Source organism: Terrapene carolina, unplaced genomic scaffold (genome assembly GCF_002925995.2).
Source record: "Terrapene carolina triunguis isolate 2854851 unplaced genomic scaffold, T_m_triunguis-2.0 Scaffold836, whole genome shotgun sequence".
Classification (NCBI taxonomy): Eukaryota; Metazoa; Chordata; order Testudines; family Emydidae; genus Terrapene; species Terrapene triunguis.
In genome coordinates, this window is record NW_020665187.1 from 3,904,902 (window position 1) to 3,925,055 (window position 20,154).

The 20,154-nt window shown below is 47.9% G+C and overlaps 1 protein-coding gene across 4 annotated transcripts in view; it reads left to right on the forward strand.

The window, feature by feature from the left end:
* TFCP2 (transcription factor CP2) overlaps positions 1-20,154 on the forward strand; it is a 42,154-nt gene that overhangs the window by 15,213 nt on the left and 6,787 nt on the right. For 2 of the 4 annotated variants that reach the window (XM_026660711.2, XM_026660713.2), the window contains exons 2-11: positions 5,565-5,716; positions 6,707-6,783; positions 7,569-7,674; positions 8,558-8,664; positions 9,849-10,001; positions 14,244-14,354; positions 15,041-15,129; positions 16,089-16,167; positions 17,367-17,460; positions 17,678-17,768. In XM_026660711.2, the coding sequence (XP_026516496.1) occupies positions 5,565-5,716; positions 6,707-6,783; positions 7,569-7,674; positions 8,558-8,664; positions 9,849-10,001; positions 14,244-14,354; positions 15,041-15,129; positions 16,089-16,167; positions 17,367-17,460; positions 17,678-17,768 (1,059 nt within the window). The remainder of the gene's footprint in view (positions 1-5,564; positions 5,717-6,706; positions 6,784-7,568; positions 7,675-8,557; positions 8,665-9,848; positions 10,002-14,243; positions 14,355-15,040; positions 15,130-16,088; positions 16,168-17,366; positions 17,461-17,677; positions 17,769-20,154) is intronic. The other 2 variants (XM_026660712.2, XM_026660714.2) reach the window with 1 other exon arrangement.

Consider the following 20,154-nt stretch of genomic DNA (forward strand, 5'->3'; position numbering starts at 1 on the left):
ACCGATTCGCCGCTCGCCTCCTCAGCCCCCCACCCCCGGCTCTCCTCCTCACCCCCCGCCACTGCCCGCCCACTCACCTACTCAGTTCCCCTCCCTCACCCGCCGCTTGCTTACTCACCCCCCCCCGCAGGCCGCACAGTGAGCCCACCCACTCAACCCCCACGGGCCGCACAGTGAGCCCACACAGGCTGCATGCGGCCCCCGGGCCGCATGTTGTGCAGGCCTGATATAATGCCTGCATCTGTAACTTTCACTCCATGCACCTGAAGAAGTGAGGTTTTTTTACCCACAAAACCTTATGCCCAAATAAATCTGTTAGTCTTTAAGGTGCCACCGTGCTACTTGTTGTTTTTTGTGTCTTATTATGTGTTTATACAATGCCTAGTACAATGGGGGCCTTGACCTTGGTTGGGTAGCTAGGCATTTCTGTAATATGTAATAAGGGCAATCCATCCAAGATTTTTACACTGGAAAAACTCTCACCCCCAAGTTTGTTGTCTGTGTTAATGTGACATATATTTTAATACCTGAAATACTTTGCTTAACCAGGAAATGGACTGTGTGTGTGTGTGCTCTGAACTGTCTAGACTGTTTTTTTCCCCCCTATGTTTGTAATGGTATCGGTGACCTTAGTCTGACTAGGGCCTCACATTCCATCCAATCTTCCCCTTGGGGCAAAGTAGTTTCTGGTTACTTTGCTAATCTAGCTAGTTGAAATTCCCTTGTCTCATCCAGTGCTAGGTGTGAGGGGTTTGTCTGTTTATGCAACACTACTGCCCTGTCTTGTGAGAAGAGATCTGCTTTTTTCATTGTTTGGTAAGACTTGACTTCTTCTGACCCATAGAACATTCTTTCTTAAGCCCTGCCTATGCAAGGAAACTTTCTGGAAGAGCTATTCTGGAATGCCTGACTTTTTTTTTTTTTTTTTTGCGCGCCAGAATAAAGTATTCCCCACTTGGTACTATTCCAGAACAGTTTATTCTGCAACCGCTATGCTAGTTGACTAGTCCATATAGACCAGGCTTTGAGCAGCTGCTGCCTTGATTGCAGTATCTCCTCTGTAAGGTGCTATTCCTGGAGATACTAGTGTATGGCATGGTGGGCAGCTGGTGTTTGGCGGAGGGCTTGAGTGGCAGAACTGGACTGAAGGGGGAAGCGTCTTTTCATTTAAAAAAAAAAAAAAAAGTTCCACTATTATAGCTGCACTTCAGCGCTATCCACCTCGAAGGCATCGTGATTTGTGTGTGTGCGTCAGTAACAGCCACGGGTTTTGTAAAGAATTGTCAGGCTTCTCCAGCCGAGCGCTGTATCAAATTCTGAACACTGGTCTCCAGAGCATCCTTCCTGTCGGTGCTATTGACAGCTGATGAAGTCTGAGGGACTTTTAGAGACGTCAGCTGGGATTTTCTAGAAGTGCTTAAAGCCTGGTTTACACACCAGTTTTTTGTAGTGGTAGAACTCTTTCCATTAAGGGTGTATTCCCCTTTCCCTCTTACCCTCCCCCCCCACTGATGATAATTTCCCATATGGGAAAGGGAGTAAGCTATACCAGTTTACCAGCACTTTGATAGCATAGTATAACTGCATCTCTGCTAGGGGCACATATGCTGCTGCAGTTAAAGTGATACATACACCTTTTGTGTGCCGACAAGACCTTAGGGCAGTGGTTTTCAAACTTTTTTTCTGGTGACCCAGTTGAAGAAAATTGTTGATGCCTGCGATCCAACGGAGCTGGGGATGAAGGGTTTAGGGGGTGGGAGGAGCTCAGGGCTGGGGCAGAGGGTTGGGGTGAGGGCTGCAGGTTGGGGCCGGGAATGAGGGGTTCAAGGTGTGGGAGGGGGCTCTGGGTTGGGGCAGGGGGTTGGAGTGTGGGAGGGGGGCAGGGCTCTAGGCTGGGGATGCAGGCTCTGGGGTGGGGCTGGGGATGAGGGGTTTGGGGTGCAGGAGGCAGCTCTGGGTTTGGGGGGGGTGCAGGGCTGGGGCAGGGGATTGGGGTGCAGGCTTACCTCGGGCGACTCCCAGTCAGTGACACAGCAGGGGTGCTAAGGCAGGTTTCCTGCCTGTCCTGGCACCGTGGACAGCAGCAGGTCCATCTCCTAGGCAGAGGTTCTCCTCCCTCCCCCCCAGCTCCCATTGGCCATGTGGAGCCAGTGTTTGGGGCGGGGGCAACGCGCAGAGCCCCGTGCCTCCTCTCCCCCCCCTCCCCCCCAGGATCCGGACCTGCTGCTGGCCACTTCCAGGGCGCAGCGCGGTGTCAGAACAGGTAAGGACTAGCCTGCGTTAGCCGGGCAGCACTGCCGATGGGACTTTTAATGGCCCAGTTGGCGGTGCTGACCAGAGCCGCCGCGACCCAGTGCCTTCCATTCCATCCCTGGCTTATTGTAAATCTGACAAGTCAGTGTGTACCCAGATCATGGTATGTTGTGGGACTGTTGGAAAAGGTCACTAGAGCATGTTGCTTTAGACCCTCCAATGACCCATCCCCTCGCAGTGGCATCTGAGGCAAACCACATTTGTAAACAGCCAATGACAACCGAGGTGTAGAAATAGATGATCTAATAATGATTTACTCGTAATTTCTACTAATAGGAGTTTAAATCTTCTCTACTGGAGTTAAGGGTGCCGAGAAATGTCACAGCTAATGGAAGGTGCTGCAGGCTTGTTTTTGTTTTGTTTTAAGGTCAAAAGGAACCGTTGTGTTGGTCTAGTCTGGCCACCTGTGTAACACAAACCACCACAGGCCTTCTCTGTAAATTAATTCCTGCTTCAGGTTCAATAGCTGTGCTTGAACCAAAGCATCTCTCTCAGAAAAAAACATCAATTCTTGATTTTTTTTAAATTTCTTGTGATGGAGAATCCACCACAACCCTTGGTAATTTGTTCCAAAGTTTGATTATCGTCACTGTGAAAAATCTGCCCATTATCTGTCCAGAAGGGATATCTGGTTGGGTTGCCATCATCGATTCCATAGAAGCTGCTCCATCTCCATGGCAGCTCGGTGGGAGAATTTTCTCTTCTGGTGACTCCTGGACATGCTTGCTTACCTGGGTGTAGGAGTTCAAATGCCTAGAGCCCTGCAAATCTGCAGAGATCTTGTTTATATCTGCGCAGGACTCTGCAAAATGCCCAAAGCTCCCAAAAGCATGATGGTACCATTCACTGGTTAGTTGGCGAAGATGGGTTGGTGATAGCATTTACCTATCTCATAGAACTGGAAGGAAGGGACCCTGAAAGGTCATTGAGTCCAGCCCCCTGCCTTCACTAGCAGGACCAAGTACTGATTTTGCCCTAGATCCCTAAGTGGCCCCCTCAAGGATTGAACTCACAACGCTGGGTTTAGCAGGCCAATGCTCAAACCATTGAGCTATCCCTCCCCCCATTGTTTAGCGCTCCCAGTAGATGTAGATTGAGGCCTTGTGCTAGGCGCTGCACAAACCCAGACGAAGGCGTGGTCCCTGCTCCAAGGAGCACATTCTAGGGGTTGTATTCATGTTACCATAGCTCTTGTTGGCTGTTCCGTTGTTTGAACATAGCAGTGATGGGTCTGAATTTGAAAGGGATTGACTTTACTCGGGTCTCCCAATGAGGGACAGGTTAGGTGTCAGCAGCCCAGGGGGCAGAGAGGGATCAGAAGCCGGGCCCTGAGGGAAAGGCAAGGTGAATCATCCCTGCCTCTCCCATCCCTCCCACCCCTGTCAGATGGAGACAGCTATCAGTATGCACAGAGCTGAACATAGAAGCAAGAATTTATCTAACTTTTTGAGCTAATGGAAGGGCAAAGTTGATGCTGGAGCTATGACGTAGGTCACTTCCTTGAAGGTTAATGGTTTGCCATAGGACGTGCCTTTTGCATGCATGCTATATGTTTTAAAATAAAAAATCAGGATGGATAAAAAAAAATCTTTTTAAAGTTTAAATACACTTTTTTCTTTTTAAAAGTAAACCTATTTAAAATTGAAATTGGCAAGCTGTATTCAAGCCTTAAATTTACTGCAATCTATTAATTATTCAAATTATATTCAAGCAGTACGTGTTTGGTGCTGAAGTTTTGAAGTTTCACTGACCTGGTGGCAGTTTGAGTGCTAAACCAGCTGTAGGCAGCAGTGGCCTCTTCTGCAGGTACAGAGAGAGTATTTTCTTCCCTTCAGATTATTCAGCTAGTTCAGTTCAATGACTAGTTTATTTTTGGTTGAGAAGCCAACTGGGAGTTGAAAAAACAGGGAAACTTGTTTTCCTCTTCCAATCTATGAATAGAAACAAGATGTGAAAGGATGAGATCTACTAGTTCTAAGATCTTAAAAGACATAGTGATTGGAAACAATTCAGTTCACTAACTACAGATAATGCTTATTTTGTTTAATAAATCAGTTTGTTTTAAATGCAAAACATATTTTGATAAAACGTTTTCTTGCCTATCCAGCACATTTAAAGTAGTCTTATTTAATTAATAAAAACAAGTTTAGAATTCAGTTAAAAATGCTCCAAAACAAAATTTTAATTTCCATTTAAATGCAGTTAGACACTAATCATCTGGTAAATTAGAAATGCACCATTCACAGTTTTCTAATGCAATAAATATGTAAAAACTTCAAAATTTAAATTAAAGGTATGTTACGCTACACAGGTGCTTAATAAATGTGTATAGACTGTTATTTTTCTGGCTAGCAAAAAGTACCAAATATAGCGTGAAGGCTATATTTAGTTGCAAATCAATACAGTGTAATGGTTACCAACCAATGAGAATCAGTTTGTCTTTAGGAAAGTTATTATTAAAAAGTACAAATGCAAAACAAGATTAAAATGGGTTTAAATCAAGGTTTCCTGGTTGCTGATTTTGAATCATGATTGGAATCTGTGATTTAAATCAGCCCAACCTGATATACATGTGTGTGTGTGTGTATATATATGTACATAGTTCTTGTTTTAAACAGGGGTCAGCACAAAGTGACCTTTCAAGGAGCAGCATGCTGAGGCATTACCAGTGATTGCTTCCTCAAAGCTCATGCAAGCTCAGTGTTACCAAATTAGTTGCACCATGGCTTATAAAACAAACCAGTCACTGGAAGCTGGTGCAATTGGAGACCCAGTTTGGGCTGTGGATAGCTGCTTGGGGGTGGATGTTGCGGATTTGGAGGTGGTTACCTATGGCTCAGAGGGTCAAGGGGGGTGATTGATCATTTTGCAGTATGACATTAATGTCTTTGTTCACTTACTCATCTTCCCAACTTGGAGATTATGCACTGCAATGTTGCTTGTGTGCCATGGGGTATAAAGGTAGTAAAATAGGCCTGCTGTTAAGGAGGATGTCTCTGCGTTTAAGCCACAAACTGATGATGTTTGAAGCAGGGAATGATCGTATTTAGAAGTGCAGGGAGGATGATAAAAAAATCTTGCAAGAATCAGTCTTTGGGTGCTGTTCGGAATTGCTTGCTTTAGGCCCTTTTTGTGCAGCCTGAAGATGGGTGTTAGATTGGAGGGGGGGGGGCATGAGGAGTGAAATATTAAACTGACATCTCTGTGCAGTCGGAGTCGAAACCAACCTGATTGACAAATCTCTGTTGCAGTGATGTTCTAGCCCTGCCCATATTCAAACAGGAAGAATCAAGTTTGCCTCCCGACAACGAAAACAAGATCCTGCCTTTTCAATACGTTCTGTGTGCAGCCACATCCCCTGCCGTGAAACTCCATGACGAAACACTCACCTATCTCAATCAAGGTGAGGCTTTTCTGTGCTGCTGGAGGACAGCTACATGGGTCACATAGATTTATTTGAAGGTTTACCCTTCAAATGTAAATCATCTTTGTACTAAAACCCAAGCTCCTTCGAGGCTCCCAGCCTTTTCACCTCATTTCGCTCTACCCCAGCAGGTGTGGGGTTAGCTGGTTTTCCCCAAGGTTCCACCAGAACCAAAAGTCCTAAGGAAAATGGAGCCATCTAAACCCCACAGCCTGATTGGCAGAGAACCTACTGCTAACCTTTGCAGTTCTTACACCAAGGCTAGCATAGGACCGGTTAGTGTCTATAGCAACAGGTACACTACATCTTACAGGCATTATAGACAATCTTCGTAGCCTAAAGCAGATTGTGCTACAAATGCATCTCCTGATCCTACTTCCTACCTCAGGAGCATACCCCTTTCTCCTTACTAGGACTTTGCTCACCTGGCTGCCAGCACATGTTCTTGTGACTGGCTGTAAGAGGAAGTAAGTTAGAGCAAGCATATTATTGGGCATACACTAGGAAATTCTTTAGCGCGTGTATTCTCTTGGAGGAGTGAGTGAGGTTCTGTGGCCTGCAATGCGCAGGTGGTCAGACCAGGTGATCATGATGGTCCCTTCTGACCTTACAGTCTGAGTCTATAAATTTCAGTCACCTCCATAGGTGGGATTTTGGAAAGACCAGGATAGCTGCCGGTAACCCAATTAAGCCAACATGTAATGGGTTTCTTCTCATATTCTTAGTTTGCAAGTAGATGAGCTTTGTTAGTTGGGCAATTCCTAAAAAGCTCCATCTTGGTTCACAAGGAAGGACAGGAGCTAACATCTCAACAGGTCCCTCTCCCTTGGCCAGTGTTCATCCACTCCCTGATCAGCATATCACTTACACTTCTCGCCACTTCTGTCGCTCTTGTATTAGATGGCAAATTAAATGCCAAAGAAGAGCAAAACCCATGTGCAGCTAACAGTCGTTAGGCCTCTTCCCTAGGTCAGTCGTATGAGATCCGGATGCTGGATAACAGGAAAATCGGGGAGCTGCCTGAGATAAATGGGAAACTGGTAAAGGTAAGTGAGCGAGAATGCGATTGTCCTTTTTATACAGCCATCCTCACACAGGGCGCCCTGCCAGCACAGCAGAACATCAGGCAGTCTGCACGGAAAGGTCCTCTGGGCATAGGGATTAATAGGTGCTTTCAGGCACTCAATGCCACCAACCTGCACAAGGTGCTCCCCAGCAGGTGTGGGCTTAGCTGGTCTCCCCAGGGCTTCACCAGAACCAAAGGCCCTATGGAAAATCGAGCCAGCTAGACTCCACTGCCCCCTTGGCAGAGAATCTGCTGTTAATGCTTGAGGATCTCAGGCCCAGGCTAAGATACAACAGTCTAGTGCCAAGAAAAGAAAGTGTGGCGGTTACACACCCCTCCTGAGGGGTATAGAGGTGAAGGAGAACTTTGCATTGTGCAACAGTACCCCCTTTTCCCCACAGCTAATGCTTCACATCATTCCATCTTTGGATGGATCTTTGGACCATTCCCCACAAGCACCCTGATAGGGAAGAGCTGGGATAAGAGGAAATGCTGACTTGGCGGCTTGTCAATCACTCCACAGGGCCTAGTTTAACTCTTTGTTTTGCCCCTTCAGTTTCTGTGGATGGCTCTAGGTCTCCCATATTCTCCCTCCCTGCTCTTTCACTGAGCTGGTGACGCAGGGAAACCCCCACTGCCTGAGGGATGTTGAACTGCTTAGTGATGGTTGCAGGACCGGACACACGGTGCTTTGAGCTGGGGGTTGGACTAGATGACCTCCTGAGGTCCCTTCCAACCCTGATATTCTATGATTGTTCCCTCTAGAGTATATTTCGAGTGGTGTTTCATGACCGGCGGCTGCAATATACGGAGCATCAGCAGCTTGAGGGCTGGAGGTGGAACAGGCCTGGGGACAGGATATTGGATATAGGTGAGTGTCTGCAGTAGCCTGGATAGGGCATGGAGAACAGATTTGCATGTAGTTTGTCTTAACTGATGCAATTCCCATTGATCCAAACAGCTTCTGTGCTCTCAGGTAACCCAAGAATTATTTTTATAGGCAAGAAGAGGGAATAATAATGCTTTGCTGCTCATAAAATAGAGGGTAAATGATTGCGTTTAGTACTGACTCATGACTTTAGCTGGCAGTTCTGTTTTGAATACGACCTCCCTGCCCTTAGCCCTTCCGGGGAAAAAAGCGACTAACTCATCATTGTAGATATTAAAGGGTGTAAAAACATTCAGTATCCCTTGTTCCATGTCCCCTGGGCAACAGAAGCCTTCACACTACTGTAAGACACATCTTCACCTAGCTGTGGCCTCCATATTGCTCTCTGTCTCCCTTGCCACCACTACATGGCAGTCTAGGAGGCAGGAAGTGGGGAAGCTTGCACAGCATCTGCCTGAACTATGTGGAGCTCTGGCCAACCTCCTCGGTCCCTTGATTTCTTGCACGCTGAACTGCCTCAAGAAATTCACTCCACTCTGGTTCCTGCAGGGCAGGTGAAATAGAGACGATGCCTCTGTCACTGTACCTGTGCTCGTATATCCAGAGGTCAGGGACACTTTATAAAATATATGGCGATATACCTATCTCATAGAACTGGAAGGGACCCTGAAGTGTCATCGAGTCCAGCCCCCTGCCTTCACTAGCAGGACCAAGTACTGATTTTTGCCCCAGATCCCTAAGTGGCCCCCTCAAGGATTGAACTCACAATCCTGGGTTTAGCAGGCCAGTGCTCAAACCACTGAGCTATCCCTCCCCCACTTTTTACCTCGTGCTTGCCCTCCAAGTGTGTCTTCTGCTTCCACAGATATCCCGATGTCTGTGGGTATAATTGACCCCAGGGCAAATCCAACACAGCTAAATACAGTGGAGTTTCTCTGGGATCCTTCAAAGAGGACTTCAGTGTTCATCCAGGTAAGACAGGAGTTCCTGGGAACATCCGGCAACCCAGGGAAAGGGGAGAAGCTGTCCTAGGAAAAGGGGCTCTTTCCTGGGTCAATACTCAGGGTACCCGGATCGGCGGGTAGTGATCGATCTATCGGGGATCGATTTATCGCGTCCCCGATCGCTCTGCCGTCGACTCCGGAACTCCACCACGGCGAGAGGCGGAAGCAGAGTCGACAGGGGAGCGGCAGCCGTTGATCCCGTGCCGTGAGGACACAAATAAGTGATTTTAAGTCAATCTAAGATGCATCGACTTCAGCAATTTCCTCCCCCCCCCCCCCCCCCCCCCCCCCCCCCAGTGTAGACCAGGCCTCAGAAACAGCAGCCAGCGGGGTTTTACAGGGGCTGGGGAAGGATCTGCACAAGAGCTCCCCCTAGAGCAATGCGTGAGGGTGGCATTGTCTTGTTACCGTATGAAATAGGAAGTGCCTCTGACTAGCTATAAAACAGTGAAATGACCCGTGCATTTGGGCCAATTTGTCAAGGGTATTTAGGCACCTAGTGGGACTTTTGAAAGCACTTAAGCTAGCTAGTTGCCTAATTCCTATTGAAATTGATAGGACTCGAGTGCCTAACTTGCTTAGGCAGCAAAGAGTCCTGTGGCACCTTATAGACTAACAGACGTATACGTCTGTTAGTCTATAAGGTGCCACAGGACTCTTAGTCTGCATCTGTAAAAGCAGCAAACACGGCTACCCCTTTGATACTTAACTTGCTTAGCCACTTTGAAAATCCCACTGGGTGCCTAAATATCTTTGAAAATCTGGTCCTTTGGGCCTAGAAGGAATAAACTGGAAAAAGTGTGGGTGGGGTTTGCAAACTGCTTTGTTTTAATGATCTTGGGGCGTCATTTGTAACAATAGTAGGTTGGAAATCTTGTAGGCAGAAAGTGAATTACACCCCCCCCCCCCCCCCACACACACACACACTTCTGCTGGTGTCTCTTTAATTCCTTAATGTTCATGCTATCCGATGCATTTCCACCTCAGCCCTGCAGTGCACGCATCTCACTGGGATGGTGCCCAGGAGCACGTGTCCAGCTGAGTGTGAGACTTCAGGGGCAACATTTTGCCTTGAATGTTAACCGGGCATGTTCTTGTTCCGCAAAGTTAGAGCTCTACTAATGATGCCCCTCCTTGGGTGACTCTTTTCAGGTGCACTGTATCAGCACGGAGTTCACCATGAGGAAACATGGCGGCGAAAAGGGAGTGCCCTTCCGAGTCCAGATCGACACCTTTAAAGAGAATGAGAATGGGGAGTACACTGAGCACTTGCATTCTGCCAGCTGCCAGATTAAAGTCTTCAAGGTACCATGTGCGCTGTGGGCACATCCTGCTAAAGAACTAGAACCAGACACAAACGCCCCCCACGTGAAACAATCGGGGAGCAGACCCCAACTGACTCTGCTGCCTCAATGAACTGCAGGGACAGGGCCTTGCCTTTGTATGCCACAGAAGTAGCTCCTTGCCTGTCATGACTGGCACTCTATAAATACACCTCTACCCTGATATAACGCGACCCGATATAACACGAATTCGGATATAACGCGGTAAAGCATTGCTCCGGGGGGGCTGCGCACTCCGGCGGATCAAAGCAAGTTCGATATAACGCGGTTTCACCTATAACGCGGTAAGATCTTTTGGCTCCTGAGGACAGCGTTCTAAGGGGGTAGAGGTGTACCTTTTATATAGGCAGCAAAACTCATAGGCTGGGAGTAACGTAATGTCATCCAGGTGGATTTTGCCTGTGCTCTCCTAGGGCTCCATATCTTGGCCTTGGGCAGTTTTCTCTGTTTTAGCTTCTAGTTATTGTGGGATAGGTGCTTTTAAAATAAAAAAAGGTCCTAAATCTAGTCCCTCTCTAGCCCCTGGGTTAGTGCAGGCATGAATGACATGTGTGAATGTAATACGAGTTAAGGATCGGATCAGAGGCTTAATGTCAACAGAAGCCCTGGGTGTGACGATCTGATCTGTCCTTAGCTTTTGTGGGTGATGGTAAGAGGAGTAGGTAAAACATCAGAGCCTAGGGATAGCCCTAGAGGAAAGGCTGCTGGCCAGCAGAACTGCTTGGGTCTGGAATAGATGGCCTATGGCACCCCCAGGATGTTTGGGACACGTGACACCGTCTTAGCGAATCTTCACTCCCCCATAATAATGTAAAACCCCGGACAACTTCCCTGGCTCCTCTCCAGCTCCAAAGGGAAGCCCAGCCCAGAGAGCTGTCAGAATAGCTTGGTCTAGTGGCTAGGGTGTTGCACCAAAGACAGGAGAACAGAGGTTCTGGGCCCAACCCTGCCACTAACTTGCTGTGTGCCTTTGAGTAAGTCACTTCTCCTCTCTGTGCTTGTTTCTCCTCCTACCTCTTGTCTGTTTAGATTGTGAGCTCTTCAGGGCAGGGCCTGCTTCTTAGGCTACACTACAGCCTGTGTTGGCAAAAGTCTCTCAGCGGTGTGAATATTCCAACCTCCTGAGCAACATACGTTACACCAACATAAGCTTTGGTGTGCACAACGCTATGTCAGCGAGAGACGCTCATAAGCATATAGCTTATGCCACTCACGGAGGTGGTTTTTTTTTAATGCTGACTGGACAGCTCCCTCCCAGCGGCATAGCACGTCTTCACCACACGCAGGCACTATACGTATAGACGTGGCCTCTGCTTTGGTACAACGCCCAGCACAATGGGACCTTGATCTCTGTTGGGTCTTCTGGGTGCTACTTTAGTACAAATAAAGTAAATGTAACCCCTAGCATCCTGAGCTGTGATATGACAGCCTATAGGCCAGCTCGCTCTCAAGAGCAGGATTGCAAAGCTGTTGACTCTGAACTTCTGCACAGCTTCTGTTTCTAACACCGGGAAACATGGTAACCGATGCAAAAAATACCAAATTCCCTTTGAAACCAGAGGAAGAACCACTCAGCTATTCAGAAGTAAAGTCCTGCTTACCAGGCTTCAAGCCGGTACATGTTAGGACAGAGGCATAAACCCTTTGCAGAAGGGTTGGCTGGTAGGTAGGTCTGGGGGCATCTCCATCTAGAGTCACAATGATTCGTGATCTTCATGCACTTGATGCACGCACTCTTACTGCCTGCGTGAAAAGCTGCTACTCTGCAGCAGAACTTCTAGCTGTTTATCCTACAAGCAATCTTTATATGCTCTGTTTGGGTTGCTGGTGGAAGTAGCTGCTCCCACTTTGAAGTGTAAATAACCCTTCCCTCTCAAGAGCTGATGGGTGACTGAGATCACAGGAGACTCTTTTGAACTCCACCAGTGGTTGAGAGCTTGGCAGGGATTCCTGACTACATGGAATCAGGTTGATCTGCTCACTAGATACAGCCACTGCACCTGTAGCACAAGCACTGTTGGGGCTGCAGATAACATCAGTGCCTGGGGTAAATTGGTGTGCGATCCTTTCACTGCAGGAGATTCTCAGGACATTCTTACCCGCAGGGGTAATGTCGATTGTAGGACAGTGGGAGTAGAAGATGAGTGTGGCTGTGTTTTGAAAGTGGCTTGTGAGGGCTTTTATCAGGTCTTTCCCCGTGTGGAGTTTGGGTCGTCTTCCCAAACCTTTGCAGAGACGCCTGACACAGACCCAGACTGAAATATGGGGCAGAGCAGGGACGCAGGTTCTGTTTCAAAGCAGCTGATGGCCTCTTTAAAGGGCCTCCTTGCTCTCGTCGCTGTTTCTAAGCCAGGGAGGGGAAGCTGTTCTGGAGGCTTAACACTTGGGCAGGAAAGAAACTCCAGCTCTGCATTTCAGATCCGCAGGGAAAGCATGGCACTCCATTAATGCTATGTCTGCGTTAAGGAATCTGGTACCATTGTAATTACATCGTCCAGCCAGGTCTACACTACAGACTTATATCCGTATAACTATGTCGCTCAGGGTTAGCAACATACTTCTATCAACATAACCCCCGGTCTAGAGAGCGTTATGTTGACGGGACATAGCTACCGCCTCTCGTGGAGGTGGATTAACTCTGCCGACGGGAGAAGCTCTCCCGCTGGCGTAGGAGCGTCTTCACTTAAGTGCTTTTAAGCGTAGACCTGCCCTTTGTGTAGACCTGCAGCAGGGTTTACACCTGTGCAGCTTACTCTTGCAGTCTACATTAGGGGTTTGCCTCAGTGCAACTATATTGGTGTCGTTGGGCCAGAACAAATTTCTCTAATGCAGAAACGGCCTGAGGGCCTTAGCCCTGGGAAGCACGTTAAAGAACCTCCAAAGTGTCTTCAGAATCCTGAACGGGAATTCCAGCCTTCATTTACACACCGCTTGAGCTATGTTGTCTAACAACTTACACTGAGCTGTGAAAGGGTGTGTGGGGGTTTGCGTGCATGCTGCTAACCTGATTACGCAGATGAAAATCTAGCAAGGAATTTCACAAAGTGCGGGAGGTGCAATAAAACGAGTTATTTGAAGGATTAAAGCAAACATGGAAAAAGAGATGAACTGAAACACTCTGTGAAATGTTGCAGGGAAGGGCTTTGTAGCCAAAAGAACTTGGTGACCCTTTCAGTTCACTGCAGATACTGTGCTTATACCAGCACCCCTACGAAATACTGGAGTGTTGGAAGAAGTACTCTGTCTGTTAGCAGGAAGAACCCAATTCTCCAGCTCCCTTCCCTGATCATTGTCAGCTAGTCTATGCCAAGGAGCCACCACAGAATTATTCTCTATAATAATTGCAAGTCTAGCTTTAAATCTCTCCAGAGGTGAGGTAGAAGGGGAATGGGGAATCTTACTAGTCTCCTAAAGCAATAGGTGAAGCCCTAAATCGTAATCCTTAGCTCTTTAGTGCTTTTCATCAGGTCTTAGTGCACTTTTTACAAAGGAGGTCAGTTCCATTATCCCATTTTACAGATGGGGAAACTGAGGTATAGGGCGGTGAAGTGACTTGCCCAATGTCACCCAGCAGGCCAGTAGCAGCATCTGAAGAAGTGAGGTTCTTACCCACGAAAGCTTATGCTCCCAATACTTCTGTTAGTCTTAAAGGTGCCACAGGACCCTCTCTTGCTTTTTACAGATTCAGACTATCACGGCTACCCTTCTGATAGGTGGTCTGATTCACCATCCAGGGCTCTTTCCCTTATGCTGCAACAGACTTAAACCAGAACAGATCTGCAGCCACACCCACCCATGTCTTTGCCCTGTTAGAGCTCATTGGCATGGCATCCTGGTCTGTGCCTAATTCCTTTCTGAAAGATTTTTTCACTTTCTAGTTCAGATGTTTTGAAATCTGTCCTGGGGGAGGGCAGATCGGGTTAGTAGGGAGAACAGCTAGTAATATGAAGATCTGTCACAGAGAGCGCATTATTCTCTGCCCATACCAGCCGGGCTACCTTCCCCTAAGGCAGCAGTTTGGAATCTGTCCCCCAGCTCAATAACTTGAAAGGTTCCCCAGCTCTCTGTCAGCTTTTCTATTCTGTTCCAGTCTCCTTCTGTCTCTTTGTGCAGCCAGTGTGAATCTAGCTCTCTTCCTGCATTTGGCTAACTCCCTTCCAAGATGCCAGGCATTTGTGATCTAACAAAAATGTTTCACTTCCAGCCCAAAGGAGCAGATCGAAAACAGAAGACGGACAGAGAGAAAATGGAGAAGCGAACTCCTCATGAGAAGGAGAAATACCAGCCTTCCTATGAGACCACAATACTCACGGAGGTAAGACATCTTGGAGGTGCATTTGGCTACTGGAATCTGTGTCTTAGCAAATCAGCTTGGTTGGGGGTGACAATGTCATTCCACCTCCTCCACCGCCAGGCCTAATTGAAGGGTCATTAAACTGTTAAGCTAGGTGGTGGGTGTGATAAATAGCTAGATAGGGTGAGAATTGTTAGCCTATCAATGAGAGGCAGCTATCTCATTCTTTGGACCGCCATGCTAAACTGACTATCCCTTGGGAAGTAGAACAGTTTGAGTATTTGATCTGGTTAGAGTAAATTCTGGGGTACTCCTCAATTTCTAAATTCAGTAACAGGCTGCTTGATGTGTGTGCACGCTCTGCAGCTGGCACAGTGGGAGGATATTAAGCAAACACACACAATGCCCAGGAGATGTGACTCCAATCCAAGAGCTCACTGTTTTGACTATTATAGTTTGAAGACGGTCCAGTGTTTCACAGGGTCTGTACTACCCCTGTAAATTGTAATGCAGCAGTAAACTATCGCTTCAGCACTTTTCTGCAAAAGCAGGTTTACTCTGTAGTCTGCATTAAACGGAGCAGGTAACAATTTTGCCCTAGTTCATAGAAGCCAGCTTAAAGCTAAATCTAGAGAAACCAGTTTGTAAAAGTTGAAAACAATACTGTGACTTTCCTGGGGATCTCACTATTGGGTTTTCATTTTTAGTGTTCTCCGTGGCCAGAGATCACTTATGTCAACAATGCACCGTCTCCTGGCTTTAATAGCTCCCACAGCAGCTTTTCCATTGGTGAGGGGTAAGTGTGGGCAGTGAGAACTGCTTGAATCATAGAATCGAATATCGGGGTTGGAAGGGACCTCAGCAGGAGCGCCGCCAGCTTTTCTGCCGCCCTAGGCGGCGGAAGGTCCCGCCCTGAAATGCCGCCCCCCCCACACAGAGGCAGCAGAAGGTTCCACTGTCAAAATACTGCCGCAGTCGCTGCCCCCCCAAATTGTAGCACCCTAGGCGACCGCCTAAGTCGCCTAATGGGTTGTGCTGGCCCTGGACCTCAGGAGGCCATCTAGTCCAATCCCCTGCTCAAAGCAGGACCAATCCCCTGACAGATTTTTGCCCCAAATCCCTAAATGGCCCCCTCAAGGATTGAACTCACAACCCTGGGTTTAGCAGGCCAATGCTCAAACCACTGAGCTATCCCTCCCCCCTTGGCTGGCTGTCATCCTCTTCTGACTTCCCTGAGGGATGGAAACATTTGAATTGTCTGGTGACCTTACCCTAAATGATTTCCTAGCATTTTAGAACCAGCAGCTAGAGCATCCTATTTAAAAAGCGCTAATGGCAGCAAAAATGGCAGCTCCTGGAGATCTAGACGGTTGCTCATTCTGATCACTAACATGTACAGCAAACTTTGCCCCTGAAATGAGAACTGAATGTGCATTTGTGTAGCTGTTCCGTCTGTGTTCAGCCATCAGCCTTCCCCTGGCATATCAATTCACTCATAGTGCCGTTGGTTGTTCTGCGGGGTATTTCATTTCCCTGGCAATGATATTGACATGGTCACGTTGCTACTTGCAACCAGTCATGCCTACAGGTTTCTGAGCCCACTTTCTAGAACACACTGTGTGCCGGTCATTGCGTATCATGATTCGCAATAGAATATGTGACACCTTTTGTCAGTGTATTTTAGAGGCATCAGACTGGGAGGTGGGGAAGAGCAGATTCCAACCACGTTTTTTTTCTTTCTTTCTCAAAATCTAGAAATGGCTCTCCAAACCACCAGCCCGAGCCACCTCCTCCGATCACAGATGTAAGTCCCACCTCAAATCTTATGCTTGTGGTAAGGATGGTGTTTATCCTATTTTCTAAATTTACTGTTGGAAGTTTGTGGGTTTCTAGGTGTCTATGTTCAGGAGCTTGCTGGTATGCTGCAGTATGGGGTCTCTGGGCTTGTCTACACATGAGAGTTAATCCGGAATAAGGTAGGGTATGACTTTAAAGCGGTTTAACTATTCCTGGTTAACGCCATCTGTGGACACACTCTTATTCCAAATTAATTTAATTCACTTTCAGATAATTTGGAATAAAACACTCTGATTCCAGAATAAGAGCATCCACATGTGATGTGAATCAGGAATAGCTATTCCAGAATGATTCCCCATGTAGACAAGACCTCTGTCTCTGGGCTGGACAGGCTTCCCTTGAGAATAAATTTCACAGACCATTTTAATGCCAGAAGGGGCCATTATCATCCAGTCTCACCTCTATTACACAGGCCAAAGAAGCTCACTAACCCCTGGTCTACACTTAGGGGGAGAGGGGGGAATATCAATCTAAGTTACGCAACATCAGCTACGTGAATAAAGTAGCTGAAGTCGACGTACTTAGATCGACTTACCGTGGTGTCTTCACCGTGGTGAATCGACTGCTGCCGCTCCCCCATTGACTCTGCCTGTGCCCCTCGCAGCCCTGGAGTACAGAAGTCGACGGGAGAGTGCTCGGGGGTCGATTTATCGCGTCTAGACTAGACACGATAAATCGATCCCCGCTGGATCAATCACTGCCCACCGATCCGGCGGGTAGTGAAGACATACCCTAAGTAACTTCTAAGTTAAGCCCATAACTTCCTCTCTCACCAAGTAGGAGCCATTGAGGAAGATCTAGAGTGAAAACTGTCAGTGAAGCCATACAGAAACTTTGACAGTGGTTGAGCAGCTGGCATTCTGTGACCTCTGCTCTAAGTGTGCTGACCAGCATTATCTCATTGTTGTGCTTCTGGCTTCTCTTTTCCCCCCCCCCCCCCCCCCGGTCTGTCTGTATTTCACCTGCTGTCTCTAGTGTTATACTGAAATTGTAAGCTCTCTGGGATAAGGACCATCTTCATTCTGTGTTTGTACAGGGCCCTGATCCATGCCTTGGGGTCCTAGGTGTTGCCATATTACAGTAGTAATCTAGCTGACCTGTGCTAATGTTTTAATGCAAGTGGCTTGTGTGTTACCTAGTCTAAGGAAAAGTAACCATTTTATTCCCGTGCCGCAGAACCTCCTGCCAACGACGACGCCTCAGGAAGCCCAGCAATGGCTGCATCGAAACCGCTTCTCCACGTTCTCCCGGCTCTTCACGAACTTCTCAGGTTGGTGATGAAAGCCCATCTCTGCTCGCTCCTCGCCTCAATAGGCTCCTGCTGCATTCCCTCCTGAGGAGGTATCGATCGCTGGAAGTATTGTAGTCTGTGCAAACTCTGCTGTGATGCGTTGTATGAAACTTACCTCCATCTTCTTTAAATGAACCGTTCCTACTCTCTTTTCCCCACTGGTGATCTATTGGCTCCTTGTTGTTTTAAATTCCAGGTGCAGACTTACTGAAGCTAACCAGGGAAGATGTTATCCAGATCTGTGGCCCTGCAGATGGCATCAGGCTCTTCAATGCGTTAAAGGGACGGTGTGTATACTTGTAAAAGCTGAGAATGAGTGTTGATTTTTATGCCCCACAGAGCAATGGCCATGGGATCTCTGCTTCTCTATCACTCTTGTAGTTCTGGGCCTTATCTACCCTAGAAAAGGTTGCCAGCATAATTATAGTTTTAGTGGACGCCAATGATGGTGGAAATGCAGTTTCTCCCAGCAAACGGACTCTTTTACCAATATAACTGCATCTGCATTAGGGCTCTTGCCAGCATAGCTATGTTGGTCACAAATCCCACCTCATCTCACCCCTGACTGATGTACTAATCCAGCAAAACTTCAGTGTAGACTGGGCCTCTGGCTCATCAGTGCATTGCTGCCGTAATGCCTAGTGCCTCCGTAAACCCGAGACAAAGGAGGACTTCTGCGGCATGACAGAAAAATGTTGTGACAGGTTAGAAATGTCAGGGCTAACCTTTATTCCAAAAACTGCAGGGAAAAAAGCCAGGGATTCCATGGATTTGTTGAAAAGCCTAGCACAGTTTAAAAGCAAAATCCTTCTTCCGGATCTGACCTTATATCACAGACTCACAGATCGTGCCCACTCTTGGCCCCGTGCGGTCCGTGGGGGGGTGCCCCTTTAAGTGAGACAGCCCTTCTCGGGAGTCCACTCTCTCTCGGGGTTAGGCCCCTCCACCTCCTGGAGCCGCACTTCTCTGAGCCTTAGCACACCTGTTTCTCACCGTGGGCCCCCTCAGGGAGTCCACTCGCTCTGGGGCCTCCACCCCCCAAAGGGGTTGATGCAACCTTGTTCTCTAGACCGGAGCGACTCTCAGCCAGCATAAAACAGGAGGCGTTATTGAGCGTTGAACACAGCACAGGAAACTCTCGGCCTCAGGCCTGGCCTCCCTCAGCACAGCACATCCAAGTCTCCCCTGCCTCCAGGTGGGCTCTGCCTGCCCCCTATCCCCAGCCCAGAGCCCCTGCTTCCCAGCTGGGCATCTGATATCACTGGCCCCAAGCCCCGCCTCTGTCCATTGTCTTCTCTCCAGGTAAACAGGGTCGCCTGGGCCTCCTCTCCTCTCTTCTGTCCTCTGGCTGGAACCGCTGGTTAGATCACCAGGGTCCTCTCATCGGGGTCCTCTCTTTACAGCCCATTGTCCTCCCACTGGCCAGAACCGTCTGCGACTCCTGAGCTGGGCCTCCGGGTCACCAGGTCATCAGGTCACCAGTCGCTGAGGTATCCGTCCTCCAGGCCATTGGCTGGGGTCCCAAGTTCCCTCTCCGGTCCTCTGTAACCACAAACTCCCTCTCCCCTCACCTCGTTAAACCAGTAACACCCAGGGAAACTGAGTCCCACTCCCTCGGCATGCAAACCATTTGAAAAACAAGGAAAAAACAAGAAAATCCCCCACTTCGTCACACCTTAGAGTGATAATCCAGTTCAGAAAAAGCGAAGACCATACAGCTCGAAAGCCAAATTTAAGTTGCTGCTGATGCTTTGGAGCTTAGAAGGTCCAGAATTCAGATCTAGGCACTTGTGAATTTCTTGTGGCGGAAGGAGGAAGCCTGCAAGAAAATTGGTAGGTCATCTGGATGAGTGGGAAGGAAAGGATTAGGAAGGATGACAGTGTTCCAGAGGAATTCGATGAGTTCTTTGCATCAGTTTGGGGATATCATTGAGCTGTCTGCCATGGATAGAACAAAAATAGAAGGGGTCCAGAGACACAGTGAAAATGATTAGAAGGGTCACTTGCAGGTGAGGAAAGGTTGGGTTTTGTTAAGAGAGGACGACAAGGGGACGCAAGGTGGGTAAAACATATGGGGTAAAGAAGCTAAACTGGATGCTTCTGTTTATCCCTCCTTGCAACACAAAAACTTGAGGGCATTCAGTGACATTGTAAAGCAACAAATGCATAATCGCTAAAGGAAAATAGTTATACATTTTGGAAAATTAACTCCTGGAAAACTCTGCCTCAAAATACCATCGAGGGCAAGAGCGTAGCAGGGTTCAGAAGAGGATTAGATGCTTCTAAGGGCATATCTACACTACTATGCCGCTGTAGCACGGCTGGTGGAGATGCACTAGGCCGACAGAAGAGCGTGCTCCTGTTGGCATAACTACTCCACCTCCACGAAAGACGTAAGCTATATCGGCAGGACAGCCTCTCCCGCCGACATAGTGCTGGTGTGGACAGCGCTTAGGTCGATGTAATGTGTGTGGCTTGGGGGTGTCTTTTTTTCATAGCCCTGAGCGACGTAAGTTACATCAACTTATGTGGTAGTGTAAACCAGCCCTAAGAAACACTTCGTCATATTTTTAGGGCCTCAGCCCAACCAATAAGGGTCCAGATTTTCAAGAGCTCTGCATATTGGGTGCTGAGCGATTCTGAGAATCCAGATCTTTGTTGAGGTGCGTGAAT